This window comes from Marmota flaviventris, chromosome 3, assembly GCF_047511675.1.
Source record: "Marmota flaviventris isolate mMarFla1 chromosome 3, mMarFla1.hap1, whole genome shotgun sequence".
In the NCBI taxonomy this organism is placed as follows: Eukaryota; Metazoa; Chordata; class Mammalia; order Rodentia; family Sciuridae; genus Marmota; species Marmota flaviventris.
The window spans coordinates 153,583,188-153,606,212 of NC_092500.1; the positions used below are offsets into that span (position 1 = coordinate 153,583,188).

The 23,025-nt window shown below is 35.7% G+C and overlaps 1 protein-coding gene across 4 annotated transcripts in view; it reads right to left on the minus strand.

The window, feature by feature from the left end:
• Galnt7 (polypeptide N-acetylgalactosaminyltransferase 7) overlaps nt 1-23,025 on the minus strand; it is a 148,380-nt gene that overhangs the window by 23,198 nt on the left and 102,157 nt on the right. For 3 of the 4 annotated variants that reach the window (XM_027927025.3, XM_071610523.1, XM_071610522.1), the window contains exons 3-6: nt 9,543-9,709; nt 4,756-4,886; nt 4,435-4,514; nt 2,302-2,484 (exon numbers count right to left, since the gene is read on the minus strand). In XM_027927025.3, the coding sequence (XP_027782826.1) occupies nt 2,302-2,484; nt 4,435-4,514; nt 4,756-4,886; nt 9,543-9,709 (561 nt within the window). Of the gene's footprint in view, nt 1-1,979; nt 2,163-2,301; nt 2,485-4,434; nt 4,515-4,755; nt 4,887-9,542; nt 9,710-23,025 lie in introns of all 4 variants that reach the window. The other variant, XM_027927024.3, reaches the window with a different exon arrangement.

Below are 23,025 nucleotides of genomic sequence, written 5' to 3' on the forward strand. Positions count from 1 at the left end.
AGACTCCTTTGCATGGGCCTGCATGATTCCTCCCCACTGCCTAGGCTCACCCAGCTCCCTCTACCCAGCTCTTTGCCACTCTGCTCTTAGCTTAGCTAGGTCATGCCTTTGCCTCAGAGGCTTCACCATGCTATTTATACTCCTAAATGTTCTTCCTCCTTAGAGTCTCAGCCTCGATGACACTTTGTCAGGGAGGCCTTTCTGGGGCCTCTAGCTGGATCAAGTTTTCCTTTCCATAAGTTCCACATACCTGTGATTTTTTTTTTCATACTACTTATCATAGTTGCTGTTTCAGTTTTTTTTTTGTGTGTGTGTATGTGTGTGTGTGTGTGTGTGTGTGTGTGTAGTAATCTGTTCAATTTCTATCTCTCTCCTATATTTTAAGTTTCATGAGGGAAGATATCTGTTAAAATGTACAGTGGCTGGCACATAGTAAGTACTCAATATTTGTTGAGTAGATAATGAATCAGATAATATTTCCATACTAACAGAAAATCACATCAAGAGAAAATTGTTTTTCTATGCCTCTTCTTCTTAAAATATACTAACTAAATACACAGTACTATCACATTTTTGGTTATACTTTAACTGTCATTAAAAATTGTTCCACTACAACTGTGCTCATTTGGCTTTTAGATATATTCCCATCCATCTCAGTACAGATTTGAAAATGCTTTAACCCATTGGTCCCATCATCCTAGATGTGAAACACCTAAATAAAACTTAAACTGAGCAACAAATATACCAGTTATGGTAACTTTGAAATAATATTTGAATATGTATTATGTTTTCAGAATTGAAAACTTGGTTTTAGTGGGCTATGTGGAAATTTGTGAGTTAGTTAAAGGGAAACCACTCTTAAATTTTCTAGCTTGCTTTAAAAAGGTCTTTACCAGCCCGTGGAATGAACAGAAACATAAATGTAGTCAGCACCCTTTATTTTTTTCCCCTAGAATTATTTGTTAGGTTAAGGAGGTAAGCAGCAGATTCCTGAAGTATTTTGGGTAAGAAATTTTCAAATGAAAATTTGGAGAATATCCAAAAAAGCTTAAAGTTCTGTAATTTCCTTATGTTTGCCATTCAGTATCTTGATATCATGACATGCCCAAATCCCATTAGCATTTCCACAACATTGAAGCATCTTCCCAAAACAAAGTTCTAACATTTATCAGCAGCATAACAGGGAGAAAGAAACTGAAAGCAGAACCTTAGGGTCAAAAAATAAAAACAGACACACTTTGGAGACAGCTGCACTAACATTTAGCAAACATTTCATTTGGGGTTACTTTTTTGAAAGACAGTAAAATGTTCCAATTGAAAGATCAAAAAGAAGAGAGTAGCATAAATTGTTCTACTTGAAGAACCACAAGAAGAGACTAAAGCTGATTGTGGAACAGAGTTTTCTTTTAATCAAGCACTCTTCTGAGAATGAAGCCATAGAGAGTCTATGTAACATCTTCTAAAGTGATGCATTTTTATTCATCAGATTTAACCAGAGCAAAATTAATATTTAAGAGTTAGCATATAAAACAAAAGGAGGGAACTTCCCAAATCTCTTGCTAGTGTCTTTCATTGTTATCATCACACTAAGGCATCAAAGTGGAAATTAGAATCTTAGATTGTAAGTAATTTATGTATTTTAAATTTATAGAATGATATTGTCATCAAGAGAACAAAATTTGTTATCTAGTCTAATAGGACAGGACAGTAAAGGTTTTCTTTTTTTACCTTATCATTTCACATTATTTGTTTTCCCCAATGAAAGAGTATAATTAAATAGTGGAGCTTGCATTTAGGGTAAAAGCAATTACAAAGGAGCAAATGTGAATTCAAAGCTCTGAAAGAGTGGAAAGAAAGAAGCTCTTTCAGAATCTGAGACAGCATCTACAGGTTTAACAACAAATGTTTAGCTTGCCAAGAAGTTAATAGGTTAGCAGCAACTGGAGAAAAGAAAAATATGTAAGTGATTTAGTGATTACCGATACGGTTCAGTTTTTGTCTTTCTCAGTCTCTTCTCTTGAGGGGTCAGAGGCACCCGTTTCCAGAGCATACTCCAATCCCATGCTCCTCGGGCATACCCATCTTCATCACCACCCCCTTGGGGTACAATTTCATATGTGTTGCCATTTATGACATCTATAAGCGGCACAGTGCAAATGGTTCTGTATTGTGTTGATGATGGCAGCAAAGATCAAATGGAAACGTACGTATGGACCCACAGATTTATATGAGTTCATGGGGAAGGAAAAAAAAAGTACTTAGATAAACGTTCAACATTAAAAAAAAAGTAATAATCTTTACCTATAAGGTTCAGTTTTATGTTTTCTTTTGGCCTTTTCCTTGTGGCTTAGAGGGATACGTTTCCACAGTAAACTCCAGTCCCAGGCCCCTCGGGCAAAACCATCTTCATCCCCACCTTGCTGTGGTTCAATGGAATAATCATTCCCATCTATGTAATCTATTAGAGGCACAGTACATGTAGTTCTGAAACATTTACAGAAAATGAAGAAGCATTTAAGAACCCCAAACTGACTAGTTCAGCATGCCTAACTACATTGTCCTTTTTTGTAGTTTTGTTGTTGTTGTTTTGTAATTGGTTTATTTTGCATTAGGGAACTTTAATATCTAATGGGGAAACAGCAAATGAATGTTCCACACAAGCCAAGAGCCTATCAGTGCAAGGACAGATAGAGGAGACTTTCCCCTAGGCTTACAGACAAACCTCAGGGACAAAGGGCCTTGCCAATTGAGTTTAATAGTGTTTTTTTTCCATTTCACTTTGGTGCTAGTGGAAACTTTCTCTTGGTAATTTTGCACTATTTACAAGATTTTTCTTTCTGTCATTCTTCCTCCCTGTCCCCCATTAAAAATGTGTGTGTGCACGAGCATGTGCTAATAATAGTTGCCATATCATTAGTGGTTTCTAGCTCTTTGTTGCTATTTCTTTGAAAGCAGTTTTTATAAAAATGTGTTTTTGTGCTTGTACTCAATCGCCTTCCCTCCACCTTTTATTGCAAATATAAAGGTTCTGTAATGTATTGCTGCTTTAAAAAAAAAACAGCAAGAAAAAAAATCCCTCAAAATCTGTTAAAAACTTAAGTGGTGCAAGAATTTGGAACAAAGGAGAAAAAAGCCAATTCTTTCTATTTGGACATCATACAAATGATAGCACTGTGCAACCAATCAGATACAGAGTTGACATTACAAAGGTAATCTGGTACCTTGCTTGTTTCAATGCTCATATTGTTGGAAAGGATTTTAAAATGTATTTCCTAAAACATAGATTGTACCTTCCCATAACCAGGTTACAGCTTTCTTTAGAAACCAAGAGAAAGGAAAACTCTCTGGGGGCTTAGAACCTTGATACGGGCAAGTAAATCCTAAAAGTGGGCTTTAGTCTTTCCAGAGTATGAACACACACTGGAGGTTCCCTGTGGGATATAAGAGATTGTCACTGGAACTTTGGAAAACCACTTTCTTACTGCCAGGAAGACTGCTAGCATCTCCCTGGACAAACTTGGTTATCTGACACCTGGTTTATATCTTTTCTCACTAATCATGCTTTTTGCATTTCTAAAAAAATGGTACAATTTAAAATGGTCCAGAGACCTCAGTTTGGTAGTTTATTAGCTATCTAATCTGGGGCATATTACTTAATTTCCCTAAGCCTCAAGATCCACTTTATAAATGAAGCTAATGATCTCTAACTTTCAGGGCTGCTGTGAAGATTAAGTTAGACAGCATGTGAAAAAAAATGTTTTATAGGACTTCATCTTAAATACTCTGATGATAAAATATTCTAAGTTCTTCCTCTGACTCATGCCATTCACAAAAGAGATATGTCTCATTCTCCTAGATTCTGAAATAGCCAGAATTCTGGATGAGAAGCAAGAAAGGCTTTTGGAACTAGGAGATTACGCTGCCTTCTGCTGTCTCAGACATTTCTGGAGATTTAATGGTGAGCACCACATTTCCATGCCATAGCTATCTATTTCTAAACCTTAAAGTTTCCATAGGAACCCAAAGCCTTGACATAAGTCATAGCTGGTCCTTACTAACTAAGGTAATAATTTAAAAGGGTGTTAAAAAAGAATAGGTACAATTTCAAAGCATGGTTCTTCAAGTCTCTAGAACTCGTGTTCATGTTTAGAGGGAGCAACTAATATTTCTGTTAAGGAAAGTTTTTGGAATCAGAGGGAGTCTCAGTAATGGAATCACAAGATGACTCGACCTAGTTTCCCAAATACCAGACTTCATTTGAATCAGCCCAAAGTATCAGCCAAGTTCCACCCAAGGAAACAACTAGCTCAAGGATAACACTTAAAACCCAATACTTGATGCACTAACTAGAAGTGGAATCAAAGAATATTATTTGTCCTTCTAGGACAAGGTTTACTTTTCAACTAGGAAAGAAAAAAAGCAAGGTAATGTTACCTGTCCTTAGAAATGGGAGCTACAAGTGGTGCATACCAGTTAACTGCCACCTCACAGTGGGCATCAAGGTATATCAAAACCTTAAAAAAAAGAGGCAGGGTGAAAGAATACTCCTTGCATATGGTACAACACAAATCACACACAATTTAAAATCAGACGCTAACAAAAATTAGCATTATAGTCAATTTTGACACAGTAGTTATTTGTTCAAGCCAGCATTCTCATTTCATTTTTAAAACCTGAAGGGTGATTAAAAATTTATATAATCTTTTAGTTACCAAATCCAAGCTATTGACATTGTGGATAGCATATGCTTCCTACCTGTCCAAGTTTAGCCTTCTGAGCACCAATACTTCGTGCTTGAATTAATCCTTCTCTTCTCTCATTTCGGAATACCTTTACTAGGCCATTCCACATCTTAATGTAGTCATCCAGTTTTTCTTTTAAGTGGTCTATGAATAAAAAATTTAATCAACATTATAAAATCAAAACTTTGCATATAAACAAGTATTATTTTTCTCAACAAAGAGTATAAATGTGCTGGGCAGTCAATAATTTTACATGGGCCCTATCAAATGTTTAATCTATTAAGAGGACAAGCAAGGACTGTGGCCTGCTGGGGGTGTAGCTCAGTAGAAAAGTCTGAGCTTAGCATCAGTGAGGCCCTGGGTTCAATCCCCAGGGGGAAAAAAAAGAATGGAAGCTGATATGTATTACTTAAGTTAAAATTTAAGCCTAATATATCTACAGAAAACTGGTTGGTGTGACAATTATCAAATATCCTGCTAAACTTTAAATAAATGGTGATTATGCCAATTGACAGTTGAGTCTTTTATTTATTTATTTATTTTATTATTTTTTTATTTGTTGTTCATTACAAAGCTCTTGACATATCATAAGATACATTAAATTTTTTTTTTAATTAACACAGTAATGTTTAATCTAAAAGATTTTTTGTTGTTTTTTGTGTTGTCAGAAGCAATGATTTTGATTTCTGAAGATACACTGTGCACTGATAACATAAAACTTCACCGAAATCTGCACGGGTTATACATTTCATTTCTGGGCTATCTTTCTCCAACTGCAATAGGGAATGAAGTCTGCAGTCTTATTGTGATGAATACGGTTCCTGCCATGTTGGTGAATAACTATAAGATCCCATTTTCTGTATATCTTAGCATTACAAGTGTGTGTATAATTTTATTGGATTGTTATTATAATTGTATATATATATATACATATATGTTTATAATTTAGTAGAGGATATTTTCTTTTATAAAAACCAGATACATGGGCTGGGGTTGTAGCTCAGTGGTAAAGCCCTTGCCTAGCATGCGTGAGGCACTGAATTAGATCCTCAGCACCACATAAAAATAAATAAATAAAATAAAATCATTATGTCCACTACAACTAAAAATATTTTAAAAACAACAACAATAACACACATTATGTCCATCTACAACTAAAAATATTTTAAAACAACAACAACAAAAATATATTTGGCAAAATTTCCATCTTGGCTTCCCATTGTAAGAGAACAGCTTTTGTTTTTATCACTATGAGCCTGTGAAATTTGCTCACCACAGAACAAGCTCTAAAGATGATTCTTGACAATACAAAAACTGTATAAAAATTTGGCCTATGAATATAAAAATCACAAAAAATTGCTATAGAAATGAGCTAGGGGTTAAATAGGTATATCAGATAATACACTTAATATTTTACTAATTTTAGGAATCTTCTATTAGTAAGACACCAAGAAACACATGGGTATTCAGAATTTAGAAAATTTTTTTCCTTCTGTTTTGGCAGTTTTAAAGAGTGTTATAAATAAAACTCTTGTGCTTCATGTTTCCCTCCACCCCAGAAAATCTGGGTAATTTTCCCTTCTAGATTTTATTTATTTATTTACTTTTAAAACCTTCTCCTTTTCTTTTCTTTCTTTTTAAAGACTAGTATCCTAAGTTATTATTTTTAAAAAAATCTTTCTTTCTGAATTCCATTAGGTACATTTTTGGATGTACAACCTAAACCATCTTAATTACACTTTTATGGACAGAAATAAGTTGGTGGCCTATTCTTCAAGTTTAGATTATTGTTTAAGATGGCCCAAAAGGGGAAATAGTGAATACAATGACTCCTTGCTCCTCTGAAATCTTACATGGTAATAGACTGTATTAGGGTTCAAAATATCCACTACTCCTGGAGTAAAATTACCCGCCTCTAACCCACTGATGTCAGGCTGGGTGTGTGGTTTGCTGTGGCCAATGACACGTGGATAGAAATGCTATGGGTCACTTGTCAGCAGAAGCACTATGAAGCCTTTTGTGTTTTACTAGATCTCTTCTTTCTTCTACCTTTATGCAGGCAGTGTGAGCTGAGGCTGCTCTGAAAAGTGTAGATCTTGCAATGAAGATAGAGCACAGAGACAGGCTGACCTGTAGGAAATGTATTATAAACAGAGAAAACCTTTTGTTGTTATAAGCCATTAAGAGTGGAGTTGAGGGGCTGGGGTTATAGCTCAGTGGCAGAGCACTTGCCTCGCATGTGTGAGGCACTGGGTTCGATCCTTAGCACCACATAAAAATAAAGGAAATATATAAAGTAAAGATATTGTGTCTATATTTAAAAAAAAAAGAGTGGAGTTGTGTTTTACCTTAGCCTGACTTAGCCTCCCTGGCTGATGCACATGTGTGTGGAGGAGCTTGCTATTTTAAAGGCTCCAAACCTTGTTGAGAGGACACACCAATTTTCAGAAATCTAATTATGAGTAGTTAGCTCCTTTGTGAGGTTTTTATTAGTAATTTTTCTCAAATGGAAAACTTATAAATTCAAAGTTTAGTTTCTGAATATATTGGAGAAAGTACAAACCAAATTTTTCACTCCAGCTATATTAAGCAAATATGATATAATTTTACTGAAGTTAGGACCAACAGATTTTAAAATTATTGTGAGTTTGGGAAAATTAATGACAGATTTTCTGTACCTCTTTTCAAGGAGAACCTAAAAAGCTTTGCATACTATGAGCAGTCCCTGCATGACTACCTTCAAATTGTGGTATATGAGACTGAACATAAGAGATCTATAGAAACAGAAGCACTGATCACAAAAAGGTGAAAATAAAAGGCACAAAAATCTTTAAGCCCAAAATTCTGTTCTGATTTTCAGGATCAAGAAGTTATTTCAGGATGGTAAATACTTTTTAGTAAGCCTTTACATTTTTAAGGACATGTTAAAATTTTTTTCTTATGTTAATAATATAGTGGTTCTTAAAAATCAGTACAATCAAAGGAGATTTCTCAGAGTTGTTTTGTTGGTTTATATTTTTCTATACTTATAATATTGTTGGTACCAACAGTATCATCGTAAAACATATGTTCAAATATTTGTCTTAGAATAAGAATAATATTTTTGATGTAAACATTCCTGTTACAGAAAATTGCAATGAAGATAATACATCTATAATCTCAGCAACTCCAGAGTAAGATCGCAATCCATGCCAGCCTTGGCAAGTTATTGAGACCTTCAGCAACTTAGCAAGACACTGTCTCAAAATTAAAATAAAAAAGACTAGAGATATGATTCAATGGTAGAGTGTCCCTGGGTTCAATCCCCAATAGCAAAAGAAATGAAAAAAGTCTAAATGCATTTGATATGATTACAAAATTTAAAACTATACATTCTCTAGTGTGATTAAATAGGATTAGTTGAAAAAAGTGATCTGCTACACCAAGATAAAGGGAAAAGGAAGTAAGTCATATTTCTATTTCTCCTAATGCTAACATGTATGCAGATCACGATTATAGTCATGTCTCTGCAAAAACAGTATGAGTTTATCCAGATTACAAGAGTTCTAAATTAAGTGGCGGAAGGAAGCTTTTCTAAAGTCATTTAGAAAGATATTCTCATGCTACCTATGTTCTGTCTACATTCAATGATACCACTCTTATACAGAACAATTTTCTGCAAAATTTATTTGCTAGAATGAAAACATCCTGTTATTATTGAGTAGTCTGAGCTCTCCCGTCAATTTTCAAAAGTTTCAATTCTATTTTGTGACAAGAAAAAAAAAAAATCCAGATCTGGGTTGCAGCAGCAAAATTCCATTTTTATTTACATGCTGACTTAGGTTCTGAGTTACAGCATTATTTGTATTTTTACTTTATGTCATTAGTGAATGTCATCAATGTAACAGTAATATATTTAAAGAAAATTTATAATTTAAAAAATCACTGGGGCTGGGACTGTGGCTCAGCGGTAGAGCGCTGGCTTAACATGGGCGGGACCCAGGTTCAATTCTCAGCACCACATTAAAAAAATAAAGGCATTGTGTTGTGTCCATCTACAAAACAAACAAACAAACAAAAAAGATTCTCTCTCTCTCTCCTTAAAAAAAAAAAAAAAAATCACTTATCTGAAAGATCACTGCTCAATCATTCTCTTGCCAAATTGAGCCAAGACTAACCAAGACCTTCCTAAATGCTAAAATAGCTGCCTCCTTAAAAAGAATAAAAAGCATAACTTCCTTTTGTTTACTATTCTAAACTAAATATGTAACAAAATAAGCTTTAAAATATACTATAATAAATAAAAATAGTCCATAGTTTCTGGTCAAAATTAATATTTCCATCATCATTCAAATATAAAGTATAGGCTATGCAATAGGTATATGGATTTCAATGTGAAAACTGTGGACGGCCCTTTGGGTGGCCTTGCAATAGACATGTGATTGCATTTTTTCAGTCTTTCAAACTTCCATGACTAAAATTTTGCAAAATCCAAGCCCTAAAGAACTGGTATAGTGTAAGATAGTAACTGAAGACACAAACTTATGAGCCCGTGGCTTTGCATCCGACTTTTAATTACTGTCTTTGTGACTGTTAGCAAGTTACTTGACATTTCTGAGCCTTTGGTATGTAAAATGGAGACAATGACAATATTTATTCTAAAAATTACTGTTAGGATTAACAAAATAATTCATATACAATGCTTGGCACAGTGTCACTTGCTGATAATAAATACTGTTGGCAGTAACACTTAATTTTAAATTTGCAATTATTCATAATTAACTTGTTTTAAAGACAAACTGTCAACTTGATAGCCATTACCTTTATTACTGAAATCATCAATTAACACAATCTCTGCTAAATATTTCCTTGGAGTCCTTTTGATTACACTATGGACTGTTCTCATGAGGGTTGACCATCCTTCATTATGGAAGACAATGACAACACTTGAAGTAAGCAGGTTTTCATCATAATGCCAATACTTGCATCTGCAAAAAGAAAATTTCATCATATTTATTTAGAGGTAATTTATAATGCTTGGTTCCAAACTTACTATGATTGTATTTTTCTAACTGGATAGTTTTATTGATTTAAATAAAGAAAGTGAATGAAATACAGTCTTTCATATTTTAGCAGAAACACAAGATAGAAGAGAAAGCAGCCATGAGATAAAGTTATTCCTAGATAAAGCTAATTCACAACCAGTACATGGTGGGGTAAAAAGAACAAATTTATAAATTTCTGCTGAGAATGTGTAAGATACTACTGACAGGTATCAGGTTGTTGTTTTCTCTGACATAGATATTAGTTTATTTTCCTTTTTGAAACTTGAGCTTTTGGTGCAAGATGTTTACTTCACTTCTCGTGAAGAAACAACTCTATTACTGTGTTTAAAAGCTGTCCTGCTCTAATAAGTAACTCAGAAAAAAAAATATAACAGGCAGAACCAAAGCATACAGCAGGCATTAAAAACTTAATCTTGAATGAATAAACAAAGTCTAATGTTGTTTAGACTTTGTTGACTGGCTAAGAAGGATCTTTAGTTATTCTGTACAAAACTATCTGAAAAACTGCAGCAAGAATAAAGTTTTCCTCCTAACTAGATGAAGCACAAGACAGGGCCCAGCCCAAAGGAGACTCAGGATGCCAGGGGAGGGTCAAGAGTATGATTCTAAAAGAGGAGATTCAAGTACAACCTCAAGTAAGGAGAAGACATATGCTCTTTCAGAATAACAAGTTCAAAAATATAGTAATAGAGAAATGCAAGTTTTGTAAGAAGATGTGATAAGTACTTCTGGAGAACAACTACTGTAGGCAGAGCAAGGAACATCTAATTTTAGGTAGGTAGGGATGGTAATCCCCCAAAATAAACTGGGTTCCAGATGGAGGCTCAGGCAACATTTTTTCTTCCTCTTACTCTAACCACTGGGCTGAAAGTGGCAGAACTGGCTAGGAAGGACAGCTAATTTCTAAGGTAACTCAAGGAAACAAGCAAGATAGGAAATTTGAAAGGGAAATGGAAAGGAGTTGAAAACAAACTAAAGGAGGGTGGCAAGTGGGTATGTTGAAGACAAGAGAGAGGATCCATGAGGGCTTCTTCACTATCCTTGGACACTCCATGTGGAAACCTCCCAAAGGCCTTGTACTCTTGCAAAGGACAGGGGACAAGAGAGCTGGAACAGTATGTTGCTCATTTTATCCACTTCTTCTTGCCTATTGCAAGAAATAATAATTCTCTAAACATGTAGACTAGATTGTGTGCCAGTAGCAACTCTGGTTATTTATTTTTCTCACTTTTTTATATTCTTTGTTTTAAAAACAACAAAAGTATCACACAGCTTGTCATACAAAACTCAAATGATACAGAACTTTATAATGAGGAAAATTCCCTTTCTACCTCTCTCCAAGCATGTCAGATTTCATCTTCTAGAGGAAATCATCATTAATAGTTGCTTATATTTTTCTAAGTTTCTATTCATGAAGACATGTCTGCATGTGTACATGACATATATTCAGATGATTAGGTATATATTCTTCTTTTATGTGAGCATGTACAGACACATCTAATTCTTTTTAATAAATGTATAGTGTTCCACAGTATAACTATTACATAATCTATTTAATCATTTCCTGATCAATGAATGTATCAGTTGAGTCTTCAACAACTGTTGAAATGATCAATCTTATGTATATATCTCCATGCTATTGAGATATGGCAATATTTCCTATAAAATGTTCAAGATTGTAAGTTCATTAAGGGTAGGAACATCTTCTGTTGTGCTCACCACCATGTTCCTGGCTCCTAACACACAGAAGCTACTCCATAATAATTTATTGAATTGCTTTGGAGATAGTTATTTTGAAATGCCTTTTGATGTATTTTCTTCTCTCAATAATGTCCACTCAATGCATAATTTTTCTATTTAAAGTACCCTTGAGAACAAGTAAGTCCAGATGGTTCCACATTCCATGGAGAAGGGGGCTATTCCTCTTCCACATGAAAGGTTAGTAGAAGCTCTTTTAGTAGAAAAATCTGGAAGGACCAAAATAACGGAACATAACAAAAGCAGATGAAGGAAGAGACTTTTGCCTGGCCTCCATTTCTAAGCTTCAGGAGGAGACCATCTAATGTAGGGAGGCTACATTGCATTCTCCCTTCCCACCTCTTTTTTTTTTTTTCCCCTGTAGTTTCTCTTGGCCGTAGAGTGACATGATAGAGCTCAGAAACTTTCACGAGCTTTCAGTGGGGAATATGACAAGTAGTTAAGAGTTAAGAGCCAGCAGCCTGTTAGGAGATGCAGTGGTAAGGCATAAGATGACATGCAGTGAATACACGGGGTAGAAGTTTGAGGCCAGGGTCTGGCTGTAAAACACAAGTAAGGTAAGAAAGTGGGGATGAGTCACCAGAGTGGGGCTGCTGTGAAAGGGACCACTGGCCCTAAGCTTAGGAAAGTGATAACCTTAAGTTACTATGGTTAGAATGTGTTCCCAAAGCTAACATATTAGAAACTTATCCCTAAGGCAACAATGATGGGAAGTGGGGCCTAAGGAGAGGTGGTTAGGCTTTGAGGGCAAAGTGTATACATTAATGCTATTATCATGGCAATGGCTTCCTGAAAAGGAAGCTTGGGGCCTCCTCCCTCTTGCTTTCTCTTGTTCAAATTCTACCTTCCAGAGATCTAGCCCAGACTGCCCACACAAATAGCCCATGCAGGACCCAGGCTCTCAGTAGACCTGATCCCCCCAGCCCCCACATGGCAGACACCCGCCAGAGCCTATCCCCTTCCAGCCAGCAGACTACCAAGGGAGGTCAAGCCCAGTGGCCCAGATCCATCCACTCCAACTTGCGCAGGACCCAGGTCCAGGATGCAGTAGCATTCATTGAGGGACACCAGCAGGGTCTGGAAGCCCAACATCAAGGTGAGGTACAGACAATCTGCACGGGTACTACAAGAATATAGGGAAGAAACTATAATATCTCAGATCCACACTGCAAGAAAGCAAGACACATAGACAACATGAAAAAACAAGGAAGGAAAGTGGCCCAAACAAATCAGGATACTATAATAATAGAACCCATGGACAGCAAAGTTGATGAAATGTCAGAGAAAAAGTTCAGAAGGTTCATAATTTAAATGATCTGTGAATTAAAGAATGATCTAAATGAGCAAATACAGGCCAAAATGGATCACTCCAACAATGAGATAAGATAGCAAATATGGGGATCAAAAGATTACTTCAAGAGAGAGAGACTCTGAAAAAAAAAAGTCAGAAATCCTTAAAATAAAGGATACAATAAATCAAATAAAAAACTCAATAGAAAGCATAACCAACAGACTAGATCACTTGGGAGAAAGAATATCAGACAATGAAGACAAAGTATATAATCTGAAAAATAAAGTTGATCACACAGTGAAGATAGTTAGAAACCAGAACAGAACATCCAAGAATTATGGGACTGCATCAAAAGACCAAATCTAAGAGTTATTGGGATAGAGGAAGGCACAGAGTTTCAAACCACAGGAATGCACAATCTCTTCAATGAGATAATATCAGAAAATTTCCCAAACATGAAGAATGAATTGAAAAACCAAATACAAGAGGCTTACAGGACACCAAATGTACAAAATTACAACAGATGTATATCAAGGCACATTATAATGAAAATGCCTAACATACAGAATAAGGATAGAATCTTAAAAGCCACAAAAGAGAGGAATCAGATCACATATAGGGAGAGACCAATTTGTATCTCAGAAGATTTTTCAACCCAGACCCTCAAAGCCAGGAGATTGTGGAACAACATATACCAAATTCTGAAAGAAAATGGATGTCAACTGAGAATCTTATATCCAGCAAAACTAAGCTTTAGACTTGAGGATAAAATAAAAACTTACATGATAAACAAAAGTTAAGAGTTTACAACTAGAAAGCCTGCACTACAGAACATCCTTAGCAAAGTATTCCAAGAAGAGGAAAAGAAAAACAATGATGAAAATCAGCAGAGGGAGGGATTACACTAAAGGAAAATCTAATCAGAGGTGAAACCAAGTCATATAAAATACAAAAATAAACAAAAATGGCTATGAATACAAATCATGTCTCAATTATAACCCTGAATGTTAATGGCCTAAACTCACCAATCAAAAGACATAGACTAGCAGTTTGGATTAAAAAAAAAAAAAGATCCAACAATATGCTGCCTCTAAAGACTCACTTTATAGAAAAAGATATCCACAGACTGAAGGTGAGGGGTTGGGAAAAATCATATCACTCATATGAACTGCGGAAGCAAGCAGGGGTTTCCATCCTCATATCAAATAAAGTAGACTTCAAACTAAAGTCAATCAAAAAGGATAAAGAAGGACACACATACTGCACAAGGGAACCATACACCAGCAAGACTTAACAATTATTTATGCCTCAAACAATGGAGCTTCTACGTTCATCAAACAAACTCTTTTCAAGTTCAAGAGTCAAAAAGACCAAAACACAATAATTTTGGGTGACCTTAACTCACGCCTTTTATCACTAGATAGATCTTCCAAACAAAAGCTGAACAAAGAAACTACAGAACTCAATAATACAAACAATAACTTAGACTTAACTGACATATATAGAATATTTCATCCTTTAATGAGAGAATACACTTTCTTCTCAGCAGCACATGGATCCTTCTCTAAAACAGAACATATACTATGCCACAAAGCAATTCTTAGCAAATATAAAAAAAAGTAGAGATACCACCCTGCATTCTATCAGATCATAATGGAATGAAATTAAACATCAATGATAAAATAAGAAATAAAATCCACTCCAACACCTGGAGACTAAATAATATGCTGCTGAACGAACAATGGGTAGCAGAAGACATCAAGGAGGAAATTAAAAAATTTTTAGTGGTTAATGAGAACACAGATACAACATATCGAAATCTCTGGGACACTATGAAAGCAGTTCTAAGAGGAAAGTTCATTGCATGGAGTTCATTCCCTAAAAGAAGAAAAAGTCAACAAATAAATGATTTAACATTACATCTCAAAGCCCTAGAAAAAAAAAAACAAATAAACACCAAAAGCAGCAGAAGACAGGAAATAATTAAAATCAGAGCTGAAATCAATAAAATTGAAACAAGAGAAACAATTAAAAAAATTGACAGGACAAAGAGTTGGTTCTTAGAAAAAATAAATAAAATTGACAGACCCTTAGCCATGCTAATGAAGAGAAAGAGAAAACTCAAATCACTGACATAAATGATGAAAAAGGAAATATCACAACAGACACTAAGGAAATACAGAAGATAATTAGAAATTATTTTGAAAACTTGTACTCCAATAAAATAGAAAATATTGAAGGCATCAACAAATTTCTAGAGTCATATAATTTGCAAAATTTGAATCAGGATGATTTAACAGGATGATTTAAACAGATCAATTTCAAGTGATGAAACAGCAGATGCCATCAAAAGCCTACCAACCAAGAAAAGCCCAGGACCAGATGGATACACAGCCAAGTTCTACAAGACCTTTAAAGAAGAACTAATACCAATGCTCTTCCATTTATTTCAGGAAATAGAAAAAGAGGCAGCACTTCCAAACTCATTCTATGAAGCCAATATCACCTTGATTCCAAAACCAGGCAAAGACACACCAAAACAAAAACAAAAACTTCAGACTAATATCTCTAATGAACCTACGCAAAAATTCTCAATAAATTTCTGGCAAACTGAATACAGAAACATATCAAAAAGGTGGATCACCATGATCAAGTGGGATTCATCCTAGGGATGCAAGGTTGGTTCAACATACAGAAATCAATAAATTTAATTCATCACATCAATAGACTTAAAGATAAGAATCATATGATTATCTCAATAAACGCAGAAAAAGCATTTGACAAAATACAGCACCCCTTTATGTTCAAAACACTAGAAAAATTAGGGATAACAGGAACATATCTCAACATCATAAAGGCTACCTATGCTAAGCCCCAGGCCAACATTATTCTAAATGGAGAAAAATTGAAGACATTCCCTCTAAAAACTGGAACAAGGCAGGGATGCCCTCTTTCACCACTTCTATTTAACACAGTCTTGAAACACTGGCCAGACCTATTAGGTGAAAGAAATTAAAGGGATACACATAGGAAAAGAAGAACTCAAATTGGCACTATTTGCTGATGATATGATTCTATACTTAGCAGACCCTAATAGTTCCACCAGAAAACTTCTAGAACTAGTAAATGAATTCAGCAAAGTAGCAGGATATAAAATCGACACCCATAAATCAAAAGCATTTCTGTAAATTAGTGATAAATCCTCAGAAATGGAAATGAGGAAATCTACCCCATTTATAATAGCCTCAAAAATAAAATACTTGGAAATCACTCAACAAAAGAGGTGAAAGATCTACATAATGAAAATTACAAAACCCTAAAGAAAGAAGTCAAAGAAGACCTTAGAAGATGGAAAGATCTACCTTGCTCTTGGATAGGAAGAACTAATATTATCAAAATGACCATACTTACAAAAGCCAATATACAGATTTAATGTGATTCTGATCAAAATCCCAATGACATTCCTCATATAAATAGAAAAAGCAATCATGAAATTCATCTGGAAAAATAAGAGATCCAGAATAGCTAAAGCAATCCTTAGCAGGAAGAGTGAAGCAGGTGGCTTCACTATAACAGAACTTAAACTATACTACAGAGCAACAGTAACAAAAGCAGCATGGTATTGGCACCAAAACAGACTGGTAGACCAATGGTACAGAATAGAGGAAACAGAAACTAACCCACAAAATGACAATTATCTTATATTAGATAAAGGTGCTAAGAACATGCACTGGAGAAAAGATAGCCTCTTCAACAACTGGTGCTGGAAAAACTGGAAATCCATATGCAACAAAATGAAATCAAACCCCTATCTCTCACCATGCATAAAATTCAACTCAAAATAGATCAAGGACTTAGGAATAAAACCAGAGACCCTGTGTCTAATAGAAGAAAAAGTAGGCCCATCATGTGGGATTAGGCCCCAACTTCCTTAATAAGACTCCTGTGTCACAAGAATTAAAATCAACAATCAATAAATGGGTTGGATTCAAACTGAAAGTTTCTTCTCAGCAAAAGAAACAATCTGTGAGATGAATAGAGAGTCTACATCTTGGGAGCAAATCTTTACCCCTCACACATCAGATAGAGCACTAATCACTAGGGTATAAAAAGAACTCAAAAAGCTAAGCACCAAAAAATCAAATAACCCAATCAATAAATAGGCCAAGGACCTGAACAAACACTTTTCAGAAGATGATATACAATCAATCAACAAATATATAAAAAAAGTTCATCATCACTAGCGATTAGAGAAATACAAATCAAAACCACTCTAAGATTTCATCTCACTCCAGTCAGAATGGCAGCTATTATGAAGACAGATAACAATAAATGTTGGTGAGGATGTGGGGAAAAAGGCACACTCATACATTGCTGGTGGGAGTGCAAATTGGTGTGGCCAATATGGAAAGCAGTATGGAGATTTCTTAGAAAATTGGGAATGGAACCACCATTTGACCCAGCTACCCCTCTCCTTGGTCTATACCCAAAGGACTTAAAAATGCCATACTATAGGGACACAGCCACATCAATGTTTAGAGCAGCACAATTCACAATAGCTAAACTGTGGAACCAACCTAGATGCCCTTCAATAGACAAATGGATTAAAAAAAATGTGTCATATATACACAATGGAATATTACTCAGCAATAAAAGAATAAAATCATGGCATTTACAGATAAATGGATGGAGTTAAAGAAGATAATGTTAAGTGAAGTTAGCCAATCCCCAAAAAACAAATGTTAAATGTTTTCTTTGATATAAGGAGGCTGATTCATAGTGGGATAGGGAGGGGGAGCATGGGAGGAATAGATGAACTCTAGATAGGGCAGAGAGGTTGGAGGGGGAGGGAGAGGGTATGGGGTTATAAATGATGGTGGAATGTGATGATCATTATTATCCAAAGTTATTCATATTGCCCCCTTTTAAAGGTTGTATCTTAACTTCTACATCATTCACTGAGAAATCTCAATAAAAAGAGTCATTTGGGATTTGTTCCCTTATGAAGACACAAATTGGTGTGAATACACTTAGTATACAACCAAAGACCTGAAAAATTGTTCGGCACCCATTTGCAGTCTTAGAACATATCCCCTGTGGATAAGGTGGGAAGGGCTGCTGTAAGTTCTAATAAGGAAGGCTAACTAAAAAGAGAATACCATTTTTAAGTGGACAAGTCTTGTTACACATTTTTGACTAACTTCTGCTCTCCAGAATCTCATTTTCCAGAAAAGCTTTTAAATCCTCCAGGATAGTAGTAGTTCACCTATGTTGCAAAATTGCTCTGATTGCAAATATTCACATTCAGATTACAGGCTTGAAGTGATTAAAGCTATAGAGTTATTCTTGGGGTAACATTATAGAATATTTTCATGGTAGCTATGTGGGCCAGGTGCTTAGTATCAGAAAAAAAGATGGGAAAAAAAATTTTTTTTTTTTTTTAAATCTTTATTTATTTTTATGTGGTGCTGAAGCTCGAACTCTGCCTCACATGTGCGAGGCAAGTGCTCTAACGCTGAGCTATGATCCCAGTTCCCGGGAAAGAATTTTCATAGTGACTTTTCTGTAAGTTATATCAGTAGATTTCAAAAGAAAAAATGAAGGATCTATGAAGAATTTTCTTGCATTCTCTCTGTATCTGTTATGTTTTTAACATTTGTAGTTTGATATAAAGCCTTGGTATATTTGGACCTTATTAATAAATAGTATCTAATTCCACAGACTACAAAAAATGTAACATGTTTAGGCTGCAAATCCCTGCAATCCATATATGTTACCATCAGTCTTCGGTAAAGTGTGCATCCATACACTTGTGTGTGTGTATGTTTGTGTGTGTGTAAGTTATTCATATTGCCCCCTTTTAAAGGTTGTATCTTAACTTCTAGATCAATCACTGAGAATCTCAATAAAAACAGTCATTTGGGATTTGTTCCCTTAATTCTGCAAGCAGTCTAAATCTAAAAGATTTTTGAGGCACAGGAAATAAATCCTCAATTTGGGAAGCATTGATTTTTAAACTATCTACTTTGATTATTATTTTTAAATATTTTATTGGTGCATTATAATCATACATGACAATGGGGTTCATTGTGCTATATTCACACATGCACATAATTTGATTTCATCCCCTAGTACCTTCTTTTCCCTTGTCTCCTTCCTCCCCCCATCTGCTTGCTCTGCTCTACTAATATGCCTGCTCTATTATTATTATTATTTTAATTAGTGTATTACAATTGTATAATAAGTCAAATTCATTGTGGTATACTCATACGTGGACATAGGACATTTGGGTAGATTTTATTCCCTAGTACTTCCCAATGTCCTCCCATTCTCCCTCTGATAGCCTTTTCCCACTCCATTGGTTTCCCTTCTATTTTCATGAGATCCCCCTTTAAAAATTCCCTCCACACTGGGCACGGTGGCGTATGCCTATAATTCCAGCAGCTGGGGAGGCTGATGCAGGCGGATTGCCAATTCAAAGCTAGCTTCAGCAACTTAGCAAGGCCCTAAGTAACCAAGTGAGACCCTGTCTCTAAATAAAATATAAAAAAGGGCTGGTGATGTGACTCAGTGCTTAAGTGCCCTTGGGTTCAATCCCTAGTACCAAACAAACAAACAAACAAAAAACCATGAACACCCCTCCCACCAATCTCTCTACACATGTGAGAAAAAACATTCAGCCCTTAACTGAGTCTAGTTTATTTCACTTAGCATGATGTTCTCCATTTCATCCTTTTACTAGCAATAAAACTCTGTTATGTATACATATCACATTTTCTTTACCCATTATTTTGTTGATGGGCACCTAGGCTGATTTCAAAACTTAACTATTGTGAATTGCACACTGATGTCCCTGTATCACTACAGTATGCTGATTTTTAGAGCTTTTGGATAAATATAAAAGAATGGGATAGCCAGGGTATGATTCCATTCCTAGTCTTTTGAGGGATATCTCCATACTGCTTTCCAAAGTGGTTATACTTACCCAATCAATAAATGGGTAAATCAACTAAACAGATAATTTTCAAAAGAAGAAATACAAATGACCAAAAAAATATGAAAAAATGTTCAACAGTATTAGCAATCAAGGAAATGCAAAACAAAAGTATACTGAGATTTGTCTTACTCCAATCAGAATGGCAATCATCAAGAATAAAAGTAATAATAAATTTGGGCAAGGATGTGGAGGAAAGGTACACTTCTATTTTTGTCAAAAACAAACAAACAAAAAAAACTTTCGGGCTGGGGATGTGGCTCAAGCGGTATCCTGCTCGCCTGGCGTGCGTGCGGCCCAGGTTCCATCCTCAGCACCACATACAAACAAAGATGTTGTGTCTACCGAAAACTAAAAAATAAATATTAAAATTCTCTCTCTCTTAAAAAAAAAAAAAAAAAAAAAACTTTTGCTCATTTATATTTATAATAATATTTATAATAAAAGGAAGTGAAAAATGCTTATAATTTACATAAAACAGTGCTGACACCCAATGGTTGAAAAAATTAGTAATGTAGATATAAAATTTAACTCAGCATGCAACAATAATAGAAATTAATATACATTTTCAACAAAAGAAGAATTATCATTGCTAAACACAATTGCTCAAATGCAACAGACTGAGGTAAGTAAATTTTACTTAAGTGTTTGGTTTCTACACACTTTGATTGGAATGAAACTAAATTAGTGCCTTGACATACATTTGACACAGCATCTGGTATACTATGGTAGATGTTATTCCTTATAGCACATTAAGAATAGCAAAATAAATAACCTAGGCATCAAAAGAAATTTGTAAATTACATATCCTTATCACACCTCAATGGATATGCTCTATTTTATCAATGTATGTCCTAGAAAAGATTGCTATAATAATTGAGATGTGGATTGGCAAACATAAGGGGATAATACTACAACCTGAGTCTCTATAGCATATTCTTCTATATCCATGATTTAAAACTACATTGGCACCACACTTCTTTTGCAACTATATCACATTCCAGCTCACAGATACCTAGAATTTTTCTCCCCAAATTCCTGCTATGCCTGATGTTTCCCATTCTGTATTTTTACCATTTAACTCAGCATAAAATAACATGCTTATGCTTTCTGCATTTTATATTGTTGGTTTAGGTGCCTGCTCCAGCAAGCTCTGCTTTCTTTTCAAAATTATTATCATTGGTACTGGGGATTACCATTGAGCAATATCCCCAGTCCTTTTTATTTGGAGACAGAGTCTTGCTAAACTGGCAATCTTCCTGCCTCAGCTTCCAAAGTCACTGGGATTACAGATGTGCAACACTGCCCAGCAGGCTCTGCTCTCTTTGGTGTTTATTATTTGTTATGAATAACCATCCTTCGCAGTTCTCTATGTTGAAAACTGGATTACTATGATTTCTATCTCATCTACTACTTATATGGGCAAATACGAGAAGGTCAAATGTTGGTTTTTAAAGCATGTTATCCCTGGATGATACCACTCCCTCTATTTCACCTAACATACTACTATTCAAACTACGTTTCTTTATCTTGTCCATAGGGATCTGAAGACTTTACTAAAACATCATGCTAAATCAAGATGCAGTGGGCACCACACAGTAACCTGTTCCACTATGATAAGCTCATCTCTTTTTTCACATGCAGGTCTGAGTTTGGTATGACTCCTTTTCACAGACCCATGTTAGCCTCTACTGAGGGCTACTGAGTAAGTCTACCTAAGTGATCTCCTCCAGGATTTTACAGTGCATCAAAGTCAAGTTTCTAGAACCAAATTTTCTCTCTTCCCTTTGGAAAATAAGATATCTCATATTTGCTTACATCTCTCCTATTTCCCTAATACATCTTGATAACTGGCAGTACTTACTCTTAAACTCACCTGGCAACTCCCTCAATATCTGGTGCTGTAAGAGGCACTTAAGAGCAAAGCAGTCTCAACAAATCTAATGCAGTCTTAAGATGTTGGTTATAAACTTTCAATATGGAGATCACTCCTGCTAAGAAGGAAAAAAGCATTGTACATGTGTTTTTTTCTCATCTGTTAAAATCATAAAATGCCCTAATAATTTACCTGTCCTTCACTTTTTTGTTATTTTACTCTAAACAGAATTTTAATTTTTTTTATTGTCTTAGTATGCATGTCTGGAATGTTTCCTGCTTTTCTGACAGCTGCCACATCACAGAACCTGGCCTAGATCCCCTTCTTTAAGAGTCTTCTTGTCCTAAGAAGCAGTGGTCATATGATGTCATCCTTAGACTGGCAGAATGAACTAGCAGGAAACACTTGTCCACTGGGCCAATCAGAGCTGCTTTCCCTGGACTTTGCGCTTCCTTGTTGGTTTATATTAGGCTTGTGCACTGTGAGGCAAGGGCTGGACATGGAGATGGTGTTCTTGGAGAAGCAAAGAAAGAGGAGACATGAGTCCACAAACTCTAGAGGGTCCCAACATGTCACTTTACTTCTCAACTTTTCATCCCCTGGTTCCATGTCTCTCATGGTCATTACAAGTGCTTTGTCACCTTGGGTTCTATGAGATACCACCATATCCTTCTAATTAACCCCTCATTTCCCTGCCCTTCTTTTAGCTTAAGTTAATTAGATTTATTTGTAGGCAAATAATCTGTAACATGCTATTCTTGACATTTTTATAAAATTCAGTTCAGTTCATTTTATGTACATATTCATAGAATTGAACTTAAGGAGATTTTCACTAACTTTCAATTAGTTAATCTATTTTCTCCTAAAACATGAGATTATTAGAATAATCTCCTCTATGGTCATTGCTGAAGTTATAGAAAAAGGAACTAGAGAAGTAAGATGAGGGAAGGAAGATGGCGGCGAGGGGAGTGCATTGCCCCCGTGTGCTGCTTCACTGTGTGGGAGTATGACAAGTCAGGACGGCTAAAGGCTATCTTGTTAGGAATTTCCAGCAATAGTGGGGTGCTCCGGAACCTGGAGGAAGGATTTCCATCGCACGAGGATCGGCTACGGGGACTCAAACGCGAGAGGTTTGTCGCACGGAGGGTAACACTGCTTATTCAGCAAATCGCCCCGCGGCTAGAGTCTGCAGCGCGCGCTGGGAAACGAGGAGATAGCGACGCAGGGATACAGCGCTGCAGTTTCTGCCAGCCGTGCAAGCACCGTACTCAGGGCTGAATTCTGGGTTCGAGACGGGGGAAGGAAGCGGTCCATCTCGG